Here is a 19,117-nt window from a genome sequence, read left to right as displayed (position 1 = left end):
CTGCATTTTGTGACACTATCGCGGCGACAAAATCTGTCCCGAGAGACATATAGAGAACAGAGAGAAATATAATTATAACCATCTGGCTAAGTACTGGAAACCGCCTCTGTGGTAGTTCCTGCTACAGTCAGTGTCTGCACGACCACATTTTGCTATGATGACACACACCAAGACTCACAAGGTGAAAACAATAAGACGGCATTGAGCTTTAGTGCCCCATCTGTTTCTAATTCATCAGATCCATTCTGCATGTGTCAAACCACTTTTTATTTGTATTGTCCACATTGTTATTGTTCTGCTATTGTTCTGGAATGTTATTTTTTTTGGTGAGGCACTACGATCGTCGTAACACAACTCCACATGTCACACTCTGAGGTGCTGAAGGTTGCTCTGGCGGGCCTCGGCTGTTCCCCAGTAGCAGTTTGTGGTCCAAGAACAAAGTTGGACCTCAGGGAGGAAGCTCAGTGTAAATCTGGGAAGAGGAACGCTATGTTGGGGAGCTGAGAGGGCCAAAGCTGCAACAGCAAGTTGTAAATATGGGACCATAACATAATGGAGAGTTGCCAGCATGCTGCAGGTTATGTTTCCCTTGCTGTGATGCTCTACTGGAGCCAATGCATGATGAACAGCAGGTATAAAGTATTAATGACCCACACGATGTAAAATACAACTCAAAATGTTTTCATTTACAACGAGGGACCTCTGCGATCTTTGAAATATTTTGGTTGTTTGGACGGTGTCGAGATGTTTTCTGATCTCTGGTGGCACATAAAATCCAGGTTTGCAAACAACCATTTGCATTTGAGCCATAAAAATATGTTCGGACTGCAACATAATAAGCATGCTCGCTACAAATGATGAGCAAACATATAGTACGAGCAATATAAAACCTTACCCATGTGGCCTTCCCAAAACCCACAAACCCCCGATGCAATTTTGGGAAATGTAAATACATATATTTCAGCTTTTTTGAATAGCTATGAATACGGCCAGCTATTCCAGCCAATAGCAAGAGCGACTGACTTCACTGCTGGTATTGTAATATAGTTTTTCTGGATCGGTCACTTTTCATGCTCCCTAAGACAGTTATGTTGTCCACATCGCCCCGTGCCCAAGGCAGGTTTGTCCTCGCCATCGCCATCGATCACTAAGGTCTCGCCCCCTTCTTGCCACTTTTAGCTCCAGATAAAGCCAGCGGGACTGCGGGAGAGTCACGACACTCTGGTGTACTGCAAAATACAGAGGCTTTTCCCTGGCGGCGGTAGACTTAATCAGCATTGTGTGAGCTTAAAATGTAACGCACGTTCATTCATATGCAAAAGTTACGCACTGCAGCTTTAAGGCTCGAAATACTTGACACCTTCTCCGAAACACTTGAGAATTGACTTTAACTTCACACTAAATTAGGAATTGTCTCAAATGACTTGAGACTTGACTTGAACTTGTGTCGACTGGCGTGACTTAAGACTTGGTTTGGTCTTGATGGACTTTAACTTGGGACTTGGACTTGGCTCAATTGACTACTTGAGACGACGTAGAATCGTCTTGATTGACTTTGACTTCTCTTGGACTTGAGACTTGATTTGGACTTGGCTCAAATGACTTGAACTTGGCTGACATCACAATATCTAACGACAGTGTGGTAGAGACAAACATTGACTGTGTTCGTAGATCTTATCAGTATATTGTCCACTTCTAGTATACTCTACTTTTCTCAATACTACTACAAGATAAAGTAAATCTCAAACGAGACGCCCGACACCATCTGATGTCTCAGACGTCAACCATCTCCTGCCAGCTTTGGAAGTTATCTGCCCCTCCAGTAAAGCACTGGAACACTGGAGGCCCTGAACATTCCAAACTATGTGGGGAAATACACTGATGCATAAAATTATAAGGTATGATCGGACGAGAGGTCTGCCATTTGTTTTCAAGATGCCAACAGAGCTGCGTAAAGCAGGGTCAGAATAGACTGCTGCAATGCCCCAATCATGAAATACAAATTGAGGTTTTTCCCTTAAAATTACATTGTCTGAGACTTCCCTTCAGACACATGCAGACTTCTTCTCTTTGTAAATTAGACCCGACAGCGTTTCAGTGCCTATTTATACCGAATCGCCAACAATTAACATTTCTTTGGTCGACCACTTTTACTCCACGGTGAACCGCTTACTTTTGCAAGAGAAATGGGACAGATGTGAGATATTTTAACACTGAACATGAAAAAGACTGACGCAAGTGTAAGAAAAAAGAAAAGTTTTGAAGCAATGCCGAGAATTTCGTTCATACGTTACTTGGATGTGTTTATTGGACCCGCCTCCCTCGCCGTCCCATATGAACTGTCACCGGGGCAACTAACTGCACGGTCGTTGCACACTTGGTCACAAAGAGCGCTCCAGCAGCTGGATGGCACCACACCCAGACACATGGACCAGTAAAAGTGTGAGAACCTGGATTTGGTGGAAACAATGACGGTGCTCTCCGCACCGGTTCCTGGTTCCCTATGCATTCACCACGGCTGTTTGACACGTGCACCGTGTCCTTCCACTTTCCATAGTTACCGCGCTTAGCTCTATTGTTATCTCCAGGCGGTCATTTTCCAGGGAAATGTCAACAGTCTCATTATAGGGCTCAGAGGAGCTGGACTCTCCGCGCTGGATGATATATATCATAAAAGAGCAAATACCTTGCATGTGCATTCGTTCAGCTGAAGTGGCTGAAGAACACACGTCCAGTAACTGTTTCTGAACTTAATGTTTCCGATGTAAATCACAAAAAAGGCCTCTGCAGTGTTGAGAGGCAGGAGTGAAACAAGATGAATTTACTGTTACGCCTCAGAGTCATGGGTCTGATCCAGCGACAAATCACGGATGGCCCTTGTCCAGTTGGCAACACCATCAACTAATTTATATCCAACACACCTTTGTTCTCTCATTATTTTTGGTTTCATGGTTTCTAGGAATTTGATACATTTTATTTTAAACATTCAAATCCAAGTGAAGTGCGTCCGTCTGTATGGTTATGAAAATGGTGCGATTTGGTGCTAATGAGCTTGTGTTCTTATGTTGTCGTCCTCTTCGTTGTTGAAAAGATTAAACGATCAGAGGAAATCAGATTCAGGTAGGAAATGATAGAAATGTTTTACTGAATATCAAATATAAATGAATGAATAATGCAAAGATCAGACTGGAAAAATAACATTTGTAGTGCAAACACTTGCGTATTTACTTTTACTTACAATATTTTACAATCAATTAATCGTTGAACTGGTTTACTCACACAAAATACCAAACAGTCTGTGGTTCCAGTTCTTTAATGTGAGGATTTGCTGCTTCTATTTACTTCCAATCATTGTAAAGTGAATACCTTTGGATTGTAGACTGTTGGTCAGACAAAAGAACATTTGAAGTTGTCACCTTGGCCTCCAGGAACTCGTTATGAACATTCTTCACTGTCGTTTAGATTTCTCATAGACTAATCACGCAATCAAAAGAATAACAAAAAGATTTTCCACATTATGAACTGGGTATTTTTGGGAGAGACATTGGGTACAAACCAAAAATGCATAATATAGACCTTCACCCTATTACCATGCTGCATATTGTGTATAATTATACATTTGGGCCAATGCAGGTTAGGGTTTCATTTCTACGTTAACGATCCTAAAATATACATAAGCTGCTTATTTTGAGTGAAGTAGACCGTACGCTCACATCATATTGTAAGATGTTTCAGTTGGCCATTGGGTCTTTTATCAGATCCGCACACACGCACACACACACACACGCACACACACACACACACACACACACGCGGGTGTTGATAAAATTAGCATATATACAGTTTTAATCAGCAATTAGCTCATATACAGCTTAATCAACAGCTAGTTTATATGCAGCTTTAAGTAGCAACTAGCTTATATACAGTTTATTCAACAGCTAGCTTATATACAGCTTAATCAGCAACTAGCTTATATATACAGTTTAATTAATCACTAGTATATTTGTAGTTTTAATAACCATTATCTTATGCAGCACTATTAACCACTTATACAGTGCTCACAACACAGCAAGGCCAGAGAGAAGCAGGTGAGAGGTTACTTATTTAACTGCGTCACATAAGAACAGGCAGCCATCTTTAGAGAAGATAAGGAAGACACAATAGACAGTGAGATTCAAGCGAGGGCCAACGCCCAGCTGAGCCCGGCTTTCTCCACACACTCTTTCCCAGGTCCTCTCGCCTCAAACTCTCACTCACACTGACGGAAACCAACGCCTATTGGGAGGGGCCAAAGGTGAATGGACATTCACGGCCTCCACCCAGGTGTCATAACGTACAAACGTGCCACGCCTGCATCTTTGACTTTGGCCAATGTGTAGCAAGGGGCGGACCCCATATATTAAGGATGATGCTGATGTGTTTAAGCGTGTCTTATGGTGGACCTCTGAGAGGGAAATCATTAGAGCCCATGCATGTTTAATTGTGTTGGCTGAATAACTTTGTTCGATAAATAAACCTATTGCTTTTGATTTAAACTATACGCCTCTGAGAGCTTCTGTTTCATTCTTAAACCTGCTCTAAAGTGTGAAAAACAGCTACAGCACATTTTTTCACAACAAAGTGGTGACCCCGACGTGATCTGATACGATACAGAGCTTCAGGTTAGAATGTTAACAGGCCTCTCCTTTTGATTCCAGATAACGGCGTAACACTCCCTTCGAGGCTGGGAACCCGATAATTGCCATCGGAGCGAAATTGCAGTCGGGGGGTCTGAGACGCACCGGTGCACATCTCAAGGTATGCAGAGACCTATTTAACTGAATTCTGCAACATTGTATTCATAGAAATATTCTAAAATGTGCTCAGACTGTCCGAACTGTAAGTATTTGCTTAGTATAGAATATGGTAAAGATTAAACACACAGCAACAGAGTTGTTATACAGCCATTTGGGGGTTTGTGAATATGTATGAATGTGCCCATCAGAAAACGTCAAATAACGGCGAGAAATGACGCATTTGTGATAGCGTAGATGTGAGGTGCTGTGAGCCGTGTAACGCATTTGCTCGCAGACACGCGCTCCACGCTGAACACTCAAATTCATGTTGCAAAAGGCGTGATTTCTAACGTACTTATGGGATGTTTTGGGCTACGAAGAAATTGCATAACATGACGGGGATATATGTATATGTCATTGATGTCATTGATAAACTGTATGGAGAAAACTGACTGCGGGATTCCCGTATTAAGAGCATCGAGTCTTCGGACATCAACTCGTGTGTAGCGATTCAGTAAAAAATAGTGTTACTCTGATTAGAGTTTCCTCGACGGAGTTTCTGGACGAGAGCACAGAAGTTGATTATATCGGTGTGTTGTTAATAACGGACGAGATTAATGAAAATGGCCAGAACGTGTACAGGTCCAGAGATGACCTAGGATAAAAAAGCAGTTAAATTGTATTATTTACGTTCTACCCTGATGGAGTAGTGGTTAAAATATCAGTCTTCGACGCGGTAGGTCCGGGATCAGCTCCCGGCTGTAACATTGTTTTTGACAAAAAGCAGCGGCCGTTGTGATGTATTAAAGAAGCAGAGCTCTTTGATATGTGTGTAAGATAGGGACAGAAATTATTATAATCTGACTGATTGTTTGCTGAAAAAGCATTTGTTTTTCATTTGTATCGTGGTCGAGAGATCAGCGGTACACAGTCTGTTTGATGAGATCGAGATAAAAGACAAATTGCTGTTACAATGCGTTTCTGATAAATGTGTGTCTAAAAAAAAAAAAAAAGAGTCAGTTCATCCGAAGGCCGTGCTTCTGACTGATTTACATTTAAAGAGACAGCCGTGTATGTTCTAATGTGTGTTCATTGTTTCACTGCATTTGTAAAAGTATTACTTACGTGCTAGACCGTATTTGTGAATTGTGCGCATTTCAAATTTGGTTTTAATTGGTGTTTACTGTGTTTGTTTGCTGAGAAGCAGTTGTCATTTGCGCAGGCGTCCAAGAGGTGTCTGTTTGTTTAGTTTGATAAAGTGGATTAGCTGTCACGGAATAGGGAAAGAATCCTTTATAATCTGACTGTTTTTTGGTTGCTAAAAAGCTGTTTGTCATTTGCGTTGTGATCGAACGATCAGTAGCGCTCCAGTCTGTTTGATGAGGTTGAGAAAAAAGCTTGCTGATGGAATGTGATGAGTGTGTAAAAAGAGCTGTACATCTCTTCTACAACTCCGTGTTTGTGACTGATTTATGCTTAAAGAGACGGCAGCGTGTGTTTTGATTATCTAGTAGGAATGCGGGTGACTCCGTGCTTGTGACTGATTTATGCTTATAGACACGGCAGCGTGTGTTTTGATTATCTAGTATGAATGCGGGTGACTATTTGCTGAGCTGTACGTTTTAACTTTTGTTTATTTGTTTGACTGTGTTTCTAAAGATATTCCTTTACCGCATTGGTGATCTCTGCGCATTTAAAAATGGCAGTGTGTTGCAATTTTGTTTGAATGAAAGTGCATGTTTGAAGCGTACATAACCACGGCTGTGTATGGATTCGATTTCGTTTAAATGAGTGCGATTATTAGGAGCATATATGTAAGCGCTGAGACCTGGTTCAGAGTTTATGCTGTTTCTGAGTTTCTTTGTGCGTTAGAGACAGCCAGCTGAGGCCGTGCTTGGTGTTTGAAAATGTTGGTGTGTTGTTTCAAAGGTTGGTGTCCAGAGTAGGGAAAACACACATTATACACGACTGTTACATTCACACACACACATAAATCACTAGAATATGCTGAGAGACAGCTGAGGGCTAATATAAGTGTCAGTTTTACTGGCATAGTTAAATTTATTGGAAAATTGTGTTCCTTAGGGATCGTTAGCAAAGTGTAATGCGGAAACACAGCAGTCCAGGAATGCTACCAGGAAGAAAAAAAAAAAAAAAAAAAGTTTTAAAAGCTAATACACAGCTTCTATTGTTCCAGCCAGACAGTCGCTAAAAGTATGAATATACAAGGTTAACAGCTGCTACAAATCTTCTATTCATTTAGTCAAGACTGGCGGTGGGAATATTAGGGAGGATTTGACTACTCCTGATAAAAAATACAGACGCGGCCTTGATTTGTGTCTACTTACAAAGACAGTTACAAAGACAGTTAGCGGAAGATATTTAAAAAGGTGGGGGCAAGGTTAACACTCTCTCTCTGCCTTATAAAATATTTAGTTACAAGCCATTGCTTGAGTAATTAAAACATAGCATTTCACACCTAGCAGGGGTATATAGGCAGATTTGTAAATAATATATATTCATACACTGTTAAATAATATGCGTAATACTTGTAATGCTTATATGCGGAGTTGTGAGGTCACTGTATGAAGGTTTAAAACGCCGAGAGAAGCACTCCGTCATTCTCTCGTACAACAGAATAAAGATCAGTGACCTCTGCACGGTAATGCTTGCTAAAACCATAAGATTATGGCTGAAAATTGCCACATTAGTATAATGGACGAGCTTTTGTGTCCATTCACACAGAGACTTCGAAATAACTCTATAACTGTACTGTTTTCGTCCTCTTCACCATAAAGTGTTAATAATAAAATAGATCATCATTTCACACACACACATATTACAGAGAAAAGCAGGTTTTAAGACATGCAGCAGTGTGAATGACATTGATTTGAGTTCAACCAGACACCAGGAAACTTGGGAGGAGCGTTGGCTCCCTCTGCTGGTGCTTTTGAAAAAAAAAAACATTTGTCCTGCATGTTGGCTTTTCTGTGGCCTATTCAAGAACTGCAACAGGAACAATGGACAGGAGTTTTTGGCTCCATCGTGTGGACATTTGGGAATACTGATTTCAGACTCTCATTGCATGTTACAGAAACACCCATCATGGCGGAGAAATTCTCCTCTTATCTGAGCATCTTGGAGAATGCTGTCCAGGAACAGAGCAGGATTAATGGACGAAGCAAACTTTGGCCAGTGGAACAACACGCCTACCAACGATTGATAAAAAGATGGAAAGATAAAGCCATTTGGGATGGAGAACGGCTGAATTGTTCCCCTTCAGAAGAGATGGTACAACAGATGAACAGGGAAGTGATGAGACACTGTGAAGAGAAGAAGAACGAATGGCAGGACAGAAATCCAAGATATCTAAACATGGGAAAAAGAACAGCAAGAAACAACGCAGCTGCAGAAAAAGGCGTCTGGCCTTATCTTAAACGGTGCTTCGATTTTGATAACAACAGGATGGGCAGCAAGCTGATTCTCACTGGAATCGAGAAGAGATGGATGGAGCGGGTTGGCAAAGAGCCATGGAACGCAATGGAGCTGGATGCTGAAGCAGCACGTTCACCACTAGAGGCCGCCAAACACAGCGGAGGCATGTTTCCGGCCCTAACACCCTCATCCACTGCCCCTCCCTCATATGCCGACAACCCATTCACCCCTATCGACAATGACAAGCCCAAGCATGAACAAAGCAACCTGTATCCTGACCTGCCACCGCAACACAAAGACATGCATGAACATGAACAAAGCCAACTGCACCCGGATCTCCCACCTCCCCCTCCCGATTATGTGCCCACAAATAACCCTTTCATTCAGGCTCCAGTAAGACCAGTATCAAAGGGGTTCCTGAAAGGCATCTTCGCAGTAGATGAAGGAGAGCTGCAGATACCTGTCTCAGTAGAGGAAAAAGAGAGAAGAAAAAGAGCGAAGCAAGTTGAGAAGACTGTGGGATACCTGATGACTCAACTGAGCGCCCTAGGGCTGCGAAACACACCCGGACCTGAAACTACACCTACACTAATTGTCGACGCACACAATGAGCCACGCTTCGATGCTTTCGAATCGACTGCCCCACTCGAAACTCGGCACAGAGTGAGCAACTCAATCAGAGACCGTTACCAACACAGACAAGAAGACGAAACACAAGAGGATATTCAAATCCTGGAACAACAACTGGAGGAGCTCGAACAGCTGGAAAAAGCCCATGCAGCAACAGGCTATACGCCTTACATGGAGGCTAGTGGATATGCTATACCACAAGCGGACCTGTGGGTTCCTGGTACAGAGGAAGAGAAGGAGCTGATCGAACTAGCTGCACAGCCAGCCAACGAACACAAATGGCCACAAACACATGAAGTACAGAGGCTAACGCTAAATGGAAATTTCACCGGATATGCCACAGCCCCATCAACAACGCGCAGTGGACAACAATATGGGCCTAACTCACGTCAGATGCCACTCAGACCAGCTCCAACAGCTGCAGCCCCTCACCAGATGGCATTTATTCCCTTCTCTTTCATGGACATGTCAACACTGCTGACTGCCCTTCCTTCACTGTCCTCAGGAGCAGAGCCATGGCTAGAAGAGCTAGATAAATATACAAAGTCCCACAAACTGGCACTTGGTGACTACAGAGGCCTGCTGGCCAGAGCATCTGACCCACACACACTGAAAAAGCTTGAAGCCGTAGCAGGAACCACAAACGCGCCTGACCCCACGCCCATAGGCGGTGTCAGGCTGTTACTACATCAGGCCTTAAGAAGAGAGTACCCCACCCCAACAGACCACAGCCAAATGTCAACCTTCATGGCCAAGCCTGGGGAGCCTGCTGCAGATCTCCTAGCTCGCGCTGAGCAAGTATGGAGAACAACATTTAGAGAATCCCCAGATGCATCTCAGACATCAATGGCACTCTGGAGAAGCATGGTGACCAAAGGATTGCCTGCAAAGGTAAGAGAGGCGATTGAAAACACTGTGGCCATCGCCTCCTTCACTCAATCTGCATGGAGAGAACATGTACTGCATCACTATGATAAACACAGAACAGCTGCAGAAGCATCAGATGTGGAGCTCAAGGCACTGCAAGTGGCACTGATGAAGAGACAGCTGTCTGACCTGGACACGGCCCAAAAGATTGCAAAGGACAAAAAGAAGCAGATGGCTCAACTGGAACCACTAGCAGCACAAGTGGTCCCTGTAATGGTGCAGCAACCATGGCAACAAAACCAAAGAGGAGGACAAAGAGGAGGTGATCAAGGGGGTGGCCAAGGAGGCACTTTCTACTGCTACACCTGTGGAAAACCAGGCCACTACTCACGTAACTGTCACACACGTGACCTGTCACATCAACAAGGCCCAACACGTGGAAGAGGAAGAGGACCCAGAGGAAGAGGAAATTATCAGAGAGGAAGAGGAGGCTTTCAGGATCCACGAAACCAGAATCAAGCTGGACAGCCATACCAGGCGCCACTAGGAGGCACTGAGCAATGGCCGCAAAATGATCCTAGCTCCGGAGAAAATGTCAACCAGGCACTACAAGCTCAGTGGGCGAATAACTATTATCCCTACTAGGACACCCCACAACCACCTGGCACCGGCATCATGAAATTTGGACTAGCAAGTGAGCCAACTCTCACTTGCACAATAAACGGACAGGCACACACATTTTTGGTGGACACAGGGGCAACATATTCCAGCCTCACGTCTCCACAGGTCCTGTCATCTAAATATGTGTCAGTGGTTGGGGTCTCAGGCGCGCCAGAACGCCAGTGGTGCACTAAACCTTTAAATGTCCAAATTGGAAGTCAACAATGGTCACACAGCTTCCTATCAGCGCCAAACTGCCCAGTAAACCTACTGGGCCGCGATCTGATGACTAAATTCGGTCTAACAATATGGCTAAACAACGAAGGGGTCCAAGTCTCACTGGACCCTCCCCCTGCAAGCACACTATCAATGCCTGTGCGAATACTATCTATGCCACAAACGTCCATTAATGTGGAATCATTGGATGAAGAAGTGTACTGGCTGAGATGTCTAGCCACAGGACCAAGCACACCAACAATTCAATTCTGGTTCAACATACACAGAGAACAGATCCAAAGACTGCATCCATATAAAACTCCTCTACCATATGTGCACTGCACTATGAATGTCACGGACGATCCAGACTGCCCATATGCTGAAGATTGGGACATCAATATGGCACACCTAACTCCACAAATAATATGTCATGATGTGTATTGTGGAAAAGAAGGCGTGGCAGCAGCAGTGATATTGGATGATTATCAGACCAAGTGGTATGGTCTCAGCAAAGAATCTGCTCCACACGTCACCCTAGCGGTTGGATTTGGACAAGAGGCCAGAGGACTCGGCCCCATGATTAAAAGAGCACATACTCTGTCATGGACACACACAGATACAGCAGGACTGCTGAAGGCAACAGAAGAAGATATGTGGCGATGGATCATCTCTACCAAAGAACACACACTACCTGAACATTTACCACTGCCACGCCATCATGGTAAACCATGCACTGACCATCCTGCAACTCAAGCTCTATTGGACGGCGTGCCTGCGACACTATGGACGACTGGCCCTTATGATGTGGGAAAATTGGCAACGGTCAAACCTGTGAAGGTGACGCTGTTGGATCCATTTGCACCTCCTATCTGGCATCCACAGTACAAACTAAAGCCAGAACAAATCGCAGGCATCGCCCCGACCATTGCAGGTCTGTTACAAGCTGGAGTGTTGGTGAAAACTCGATCACCATACAATACAGCGATATTGCCAGTGCAGAAGGCCGGAAACAACACAGGCTGGCGGATGGTACAAGATTTTCGACCAATCAATGATGCCACACAACCGGCGTCATATCCAGTTCCAGATCCACATATTGCCTTAACAAATCTCAGCCCACAGCACTCATATTTCACAGTAATTGACCTCGCTAACGCCTTCTTCAGCATCCCTCTGGACAAAGACTCACAGACACTGTTTGCTTTCACATTCAACGACCAGCAATACACCTACTCTCGCCTGCCACAAGGCTTTCGTTGTTCTCCAGGTTTGTTCAACCATCATCTCAGACTACACTTGTCTGATATAGAGGTGCCGGATGGTGTCGTCCTCATACAATATGTGGATGACCTCCTGATTGCTGCCCCATCTTCTGCCACCTGCCTGGAGGCCACTGAGACTCTGCTGCTGCTGTTAGCCTCAAAAGGCTACAAAGTTAAGAAGACCAAGGTCCAAACATGTAGGAGACAAGTCACATTCCTGGGTCGCACTCTCTCATCTAGCGGCCTGGCTGTAAGCACAGCCCACAGAGACAGCATTCTCCATCATGACAGACCTATCACCGTGGGACATATGCTGTCATTCCTGGGTCTAACAGGCTACTCTCGTAGTCACATTCCAGACTACACTGACCTCACCACCTGTCTCAGAAGCCTGCTCAAGGAACCAGGAACTAGAAACACCTCTGCCCCACTGGTGTGGACACAAGACGCTGAAGACGCGTTCACCAAACTCAAACAGACTTTGTCACATGCCTCGGCTCTTCAAGCTCCAGACTATTTACTCCCTTTTCACCTAGATGTTTCTGAACAAAAAGGAGGGATGGTAAATGCAGTTTTGTATCAGAAAAAAGGGGGAGAAAGAGTGGTACTCATGTATCACTCATCAAAACTGGACCCAGTTGAAGTTGGCCAATCCACCTGTACAAGACACATGGCGGCAATTGCAAAGGCGATCGAGAAAACATCCCACATTGTCATGTGCCACCCTCTGAAAATCCACACACATCATGGTGTGGCTGCATTCCTCCTCAGCAAAGAATTCACGTTCGGAGCTGCAAGAAAATCGAAAATTCAAAGAGAATGCACAAGAGCACATATTGTCTATGAAACAGGAGGAATCAATATGGCGACATCACTACAACAAGGACAAGGAGATCAACCACACAGCTGCGAAGCAAGAGCAATCATTGAAAACAAACTAAGGCCAGACCTGGGAAATACACCAATCCCAGGAGCAGAAATGTGGTTATACACGGATGGATGTTGCTACAAAGGAAATGACGGAAACACAGCATCCTATGCTGTGGTGAGACAATTCGAAGACATGGAACACACAATAGTAGCATCAGGTATCCTACCTCAACCAGCATCAGCACAACTGGCAGAAGTCGAAGCGCTCATACAAGCCTTGAAAATAGCAGAAGGAAAATCTGCAAACATCGTCACAGATTCTGCTTACGCACATGGAGCAGCTCACGTTGATGGGCCCATGTGGCGAAGAAGAGGATACACAACATCAATGGACGCACCCATCAAACACAAGAAGGAAATCATGGCACTGGTGGAAGCTATGAAGCTACCAAAAAGAGTGGCAATCATGAAATGCAAAGGACATGATGGCAAGGCAAAGACCAGAATAAGTGTGGGAAACGACAAGGCAGATGAAGCTGCTAAAGAAGTAGGAGGATACAGACCAAAACAGATGGTTCTGAAAATAGCCATACAAGAACCCGAAATCACTGAAGAAACACTGATTGAGATACAGAAGAAGGCTGGACCATACGAATGGTCTGAATGGCAAAGGAAAGGAGCAACAAAAGGAGAAAGTGGACTTTGGAGATCCCATGATGGCAGAGTGGTATCACCAGCAGAATTATGTGTCTCACTGATACCAGAGGCACATGGACCAACGCACGAAGGAAAGAAAGGAACATTACAAAGGGTGGAAGCACTGTGGTGGCACCCACGCATGGAAAGCATGGTGTCCCTCTTCTGCGACGAATGCACCACCTGTGGGGATCACAATGTGAAGAAACCGTACAAGACACCTATGGGCTCTTATCCTGTACCATCAGCCTGCTTCCAAGACATCAGCATAGACTTTACTGACATGGGACATGATAACAGAGTACAAGGAAAAAGATACATTTTGGTAATGGTTGACAGATTCTCAAAGTGGGTAGAGGCAATCCCAACTAAAAAAGAAGACGCACAGACAGTAATAAAGTGGCTGCAAACAGAACTAATACCTCGCTATGGTGTTCCTAGATGCATAAGGTCCGATAATGGTTCACATTTCAGTAATAAGCATTTGCAGGAAGTGGAAGCCAGACTAGGAATCAGACATAGATATGGATCAGTGTATCATCCACAGTCACAAGGACTGGTAGAGAGGGCAAATCAGACGCTAAAATCAAAAATAGCAAAGACATGTGCGGCATCAAAGCTGACATGGGTTGAAGCCTTACCATTAGCTCTAATGGCAATGAGGAGCGCACAAGGAAATGAGACGCATCTTTCACCACATGAGTTAATGACAGGGAGGCAAATGCCTGGTCCTCCAAGAGACAGTAGTCATATTCCTGCTTTAGATGTGCAGCAAGTTGAAATGAAGGCATATATGACTGCGTTAATCACTCTCACGGAGGCTCTCTCCAAACAGGTCCTGCGGACCAGTGCAGCTGACCAGGAGGAAGTGAAAAATCTCATCCGAGTGGGTGACTGGGTCAGGGTCAAAGTTCACAAGAGAAAGTGGACTGACCCCAGGTGGACAGGGCCGTACGAAGTGAAGGAGGTTACTTCACACTCGGTCCAGGTCATAGGTAAATCAGGAGCACCTTGGCACCACCTGTCACATTGTGCCCCAGCATCTGAGCGTTCCAGACCCTTAGCAGAGGTCCGAGGTGATCTGGCGCAAAATGGAGTGTGAGTGTAATCTGTTGGGGGAAACAGACATCCAGCCACAGGGGATTCATCCCACTCCAGGTACCTGGAAAGACATGGGGATAGGTAAAAGAACTGGGTGGGTCCTATTGGGTTTGGGTGTGGCATTTGTGATATTCTTGACTTTGGGATTGAAAATGGGGGACAAAACAGTGAACAAACCGACTAGCGGAAACTATGGCTGTCTGCCAGAGGCAGTGCAAAATCTGACAGGGTTTGAGAGTCATCCAAGCTGCAATCTGACAACAAGTGGCAAGGATGTGAACATGCAAAATCTGACAAGGTTTGAGAGTCATCCAAGCTTCAATCTGACAACAAGCGGCGAGGATGTGAACAAAACTCAAAACGACCTCGAGAGAGGGAAGGTTAGGCAAAAAAGAGATGCCTCAGAACCGGCATACAAGCCACCACCAAAAGCGTGTCGTGCATATCTGACCTTAAACTATACCAAGGGGAGCAAAACCGTTTTTACTTTTGATTTGTGTGATGTGATTAACTGTGGAAGAAGTCCAAGAGCATGGAGAGGTCGTGCTGTGTATTTGTGTGCTGACAATGCCATAGTCAACAGATGTGAGAATTACGTGAACGTCCCGTCCATAGCGTTTTGTCATTCCTGGGGGGCGGTAACTAAGCACACAGGGCGGTGGAAGCCAACAATGCGAGGGGAAAGTCCGAGAAGGACCTTATGGGACAAAATAGACTTCCAACGAGACTTTTCAGCAACAGCCAATCCCTTATCTCTGTCCCTGAACAACGTCACCAAAAGCAGCACAGGAAAAAACATAATATGGTTCGCCCTATTAGTGGACGTCCCAGGCAAAGACCCGAGAGTAGGAATTCAAATAAACATAATTCCGCACAGACAACCGCTACCACCAGACCCACCTACTGTCTTATCAGAAGACTTTTCTAAATGGACTCCCCAACAGGTGATCCAATTAGCTACAGGACAAGGAAGCGACAATGTATGGTTAAATTGGATTGTTGATAATGCTATAAAAAACAAAATGAGTGGCTGTGTAGCTTGTGCTGCAGCTAGACCAGCTATGTTCACCGAACCAGCACCACTATATCCTGAATCTGACCCAACAGGATACGCGTGCATGACAAAAATGACTAAAATGGCTACTCCACCACATTGCACTACTCTGGCATCCATATTCCCACCGATAGACAACCAAACTGCAGTAGGTTATTTCAAAGCTTACAAAGGACTAGGATCCAGATATGTCTGTTACCATTTCACCAACGATAGAGCTCAAATCCACCTAGGTAGTGTGCCAGAAGACTGGTGCAACATGACACGACCAGGCTCAGAGATAGGTTCTTGGGCTAGGGGAGGGCTATTCTACTACTGTGGGGGTCTGCGCTTATTCACTAACATACCACCATCTACAATAGGAGTCTGTGCTATGGTGAGGCTGGCAATGCCACTTACCTTAGTGGGAGACAAAATAATACAGGACCAAAACAAAGTACAAAGCCTGACCCAACGCAGACGCAGACATATCTTAGCTAAAAGAGCAGCTGAAGCTGAGTTCAGCCTGGACAGAGGTCCAACTTACATAGATGCTATCGGAGTGCCCAGAGGAGTGCCTAATGAATACAAATTGGTAGACCAAATTGCAGCAGGTTTTGAGAGTGTCGCAAGTATTATTCCATGGATAACTGTGAATAAAAATGTTGATCGTATCAATTATGTGCATTACAATGTTCTTCGTTTGGCTAATCATACTAGGGATGCAATAGAGGGTCTGGCTGAGCAGCTGGCCCCTACTTCTTTGATTACTGTACAAAACAGAATGGCTTTGGACATGTTGCTTGCTGAAAAAGGAGGTGTTTGCTCAATGTTTGGAGACCTGTGTTGCACTGTTATCCCCAACAATACTGCGCCGGACGGTTCAGTCACAAAAGCACTGAATAGTCTGAGGGCACTGTCAAACGAAATGCAGGAAGCATCAGGTGTGAACAATCCATTTGGAGATTGGATGGAAAACATGTTTGGAAAATGGAAGCACCTGATCTTGTCAATAGCAGTGTCAGTGGGTGTGTTCATTGCAATATTGGTCTCATGTGGATGTTGTATAATACCCTGTATTCGTTCTTTGGTTGGCCGTCTCATCACCACTGCCCTCTCCAAGGAACCATTACCACCCCCTCCTTATGGCGCTTACCCAGTATGGGAAGAGCAGAACAGCCTGGTAGGGTCAGGAGAGGCAGAGGAAGACACCAGCGTGTGAACAGGGTAGGAAAGTAAAGAAAGTGACGTCCTTCAGACGTCAAGAGAGGGATTTGTTGATAAAATTAGCATATATACAGTTTTAATCAGCAATTAGCTCATATACAGCTTAATCAACAGCTAGTTTATATGCAGCTTTAAGTAGCAACTAGCTTATATACAGTTTATTCAACAGCTAGCTTATATACAGCTTAATCAGCAACTAGCTTATATATACAGTTTAATTAATCACTAGTATATTTGTAGTTTTAATAACCATTATCTTATGCAGCACTATTAACCACTTATACAGTGCTCACAACACAGCAAGGCCAGAGAGAAGCAGGTGAGAGGTTACTTATTTAACTGCGTCACATAAGAACAGGCAGCCATCTTTAGAGAAGATAAGGAAGACACAATAGACAGTGAGATTCAAGCGAGGGCCAACGCCCAGCTGAGCCCGGCTTTCTCCACACACTCTTTCCCAGGTCCTCTCGCCTCAAACTCTCACTCACACTGACGGAAACCAACGCCTATTGGGAGGGGCCAAAGGTGAATGGACATTCACGGCCTCCACCCAGGTGTCATAACGTACAAACGTGCCACGCCTGCATCTTTGACTTTGGCCAATGTGTAGCAAGGGGCGGACCCCATATATTAAGGATGATGCTGATGTGTTTAAGCGTGTCTTATGGTGGACCTCTGAGAGGGAAATCATTAGAGCCCATGCATGTTTAATTGTGTTGGCTGAATAACTTTGTTCGATAAATAAACCTATTGCTTTTGATTTAAACTATACGCCTCTGAGAGCTTCTGTTTCATTCTTAAACCTGCTCTAAAGTGTGAAAAACAGCTACAGCACATTTTTTCACAACACGGGCCAGAGCCATTACATAATATATATAACCCCATATTCCATTTGACTGGAGCTCAATAGGGAGGTGAGGGGTCAACCTCTGTTTGTAAAATCTAAATAAAATGGTCCAATACCTTCACTCATCTTCATTCATTTCACCGTTCTTCTTTAAATAGGTGACATGCAGACTTTATTTCACAAGATAAATTGATGAATTGCTCAGCCAACGTGGACAGAGAAGCCCGTCACACTTGGCAGGAGGTCTGTGATGATCAGATACTGCTGGTGGAACATCGAGTTTTAATCCATCAAACACAGTCCAAACAGCATCAGCACTGAGAACAAACAGCCTGACTGGATTCAACCCCGAGATTTCCAGCCAACCAAGTATGTGTGCGCCATGTGCGAAGATACGACACGGAATGTTCCGGCCTACCAGCAAATATTTACCGAGCTGGCAAACTCCACTACGATGGAAGATCACCATTAAAGCCCGGACACAATGCCTCAGGCCGAGCCGCCGAATCACCTTTTTTTCGGATCTGGAAGAGCTTCTCTTTTGTATTAAAAGTTAATAAAATAGGACAGCAGTGCAAATATTTTCGCAGCGGAGAAATGAATCCAGACACACAGGTGCATTGCAGAAGCCGAGCGTGGAGGCAATATGGCTTTGGCTTCGGAGGAGGCGTGCGCTGTGTTGCAAGCAAGCGGATCCTTCAAGTTCAACCTTTCAGCCCGTCGCCAAATGCACGCAGGGCAGAGGGAGTGTGCAGGGAAGCTTCATATGATCCAGCGTTTCAAAAAGTTGTTTAAAGGAGAACACTCCCTTGAATAATACATGTTTTTGATTGCTCAGAGGACCGACTGTATGTATTTGTATAACGTAGTTAAGAGGACACAGAAAACTCAATGAGACTAAACAATTCAAAGAGGAACAGAATCAATTAGGACTTCCATGTATGTCAGATGTTGCCCAGCCTCTTAAAAAAAAAAAAACTCTGCTAAACCGAGAGACTGCAGAGGGAGAGAGATAGAGAGGAAGGAGGGGAACAGCCAGAGTGCATAAACAGATGGTCACTTTGCTGGGGGAACATTAAATAGACATCAGAGATGCTGTAGGCACATCTGGAGTGGCAGGAAGCTGGTGAACGGAGCTGCAGATCTGTGGGATAATTAGATGAGGGTTAGGACTTTAGTGTGTGCATGTGTGTGAGTGTGTGCATATGTGTGTGTGTGTTGGAAGCTCAGTAAAATGTCATGGAGACAAAAACGTAATAAAGATTTAACCTTTAAACACTTGATATGTTATAATTGAAGCAGTTTATTTACCCTAAATGTCATATTGGTTAAAGTTGAATTAAAGGCGTCACTCAGTTTGCCCTGAAGGTGAAGTTGCTAAATGCAATATTCATAACAATAACAAAGCAGCAAACAACGATCGTCGATGTAAGATATCGTGGAGTATTTCGTACCTCAGCAGAGGATGAAGACACTCTACCTCTGTGTGTGTTGTAAT

General features: G+C 44.4%; 2 protein-coding genes across 4 annotated transcripts in view; one reads left to right on the top strand and one right to left on the bottom strand.

Annotated features, from left to right (window-relative positions):
• cfap299 (cilia and flagella associated protein 299) overlaps nucleotides 1–19,117 on the bottom strand; it is a gene marked incomplete at its 5' end in the record, with an annotated part of 75,978 nt that overhangs the window by 5,088 nt on the left and 51,773 nt on the right. The gene's annotated exons all lie outside the window — the stretch shown is intronic.
• On the top strand, nucleotides 3,824–17,538 carry LOC306778656 (uncharacterized protein). 3 transcript variants are annotated; one of them, XR_013772066.1, is made up of 2 exons: nucleotides 3,824–4,797; nucleotides 14,247–17,538. XR_013772066.1 is itself a non-coding variant. In XM_079270265.1 (2 exons), exon 2 carries the CDS (start codon nucleotides 7,752–7,754, stop codon nucleotides 10,350–10,352), a length of 2,601 nt encoding a protein of 866 aa, XP_079126391.1. In that variant the 5' UTR covers nucleotides 3,824–4,582; nucleotides 4,698–7,751; the 3' UTR covers nucleotides 10,353–17,538. The 3 variants fall into 3 exon arrangements, 2 of the variants coding, with proteins under 2 accessions (XP_079126391.1, XP_079126392.1); XM_079270265.1 differs by having other exon boundaries at nucleotides 3,824–4,582; nucleotides 4,698–17,538; XM_079270266.1 differs by having other exon boundaries at nucleotides 7,870–17,538.

Source organism: Melanostigma gelatinosum, assembly GCF_949748355.1.
Source record: "Melanostigma gelatinosum genome assembly, chromosome: 6".
Classification (NCBI taxonomy): domain Eukaryota; kingdom Metazoa; phylum Chordata; class Actinopteri; order Perciformes; family Zoarcidae; genus Melanostigma; species Melanostigma gelatinosum.
The sequence above is the reverse complement of the archived record's forward strand: the minus strand, read 5'-3'. Positions and strand labels throughout refer to the sequence as shown.

Coding starts and splice junctions, on each gene's coding strand:
- LOC306778656 (XM_079270265.1), top strand. CDS start 7,752: ATGTTGGCTTTTCTGTGGCCTATTCAAGAACTGCAACAGGAACAATGG.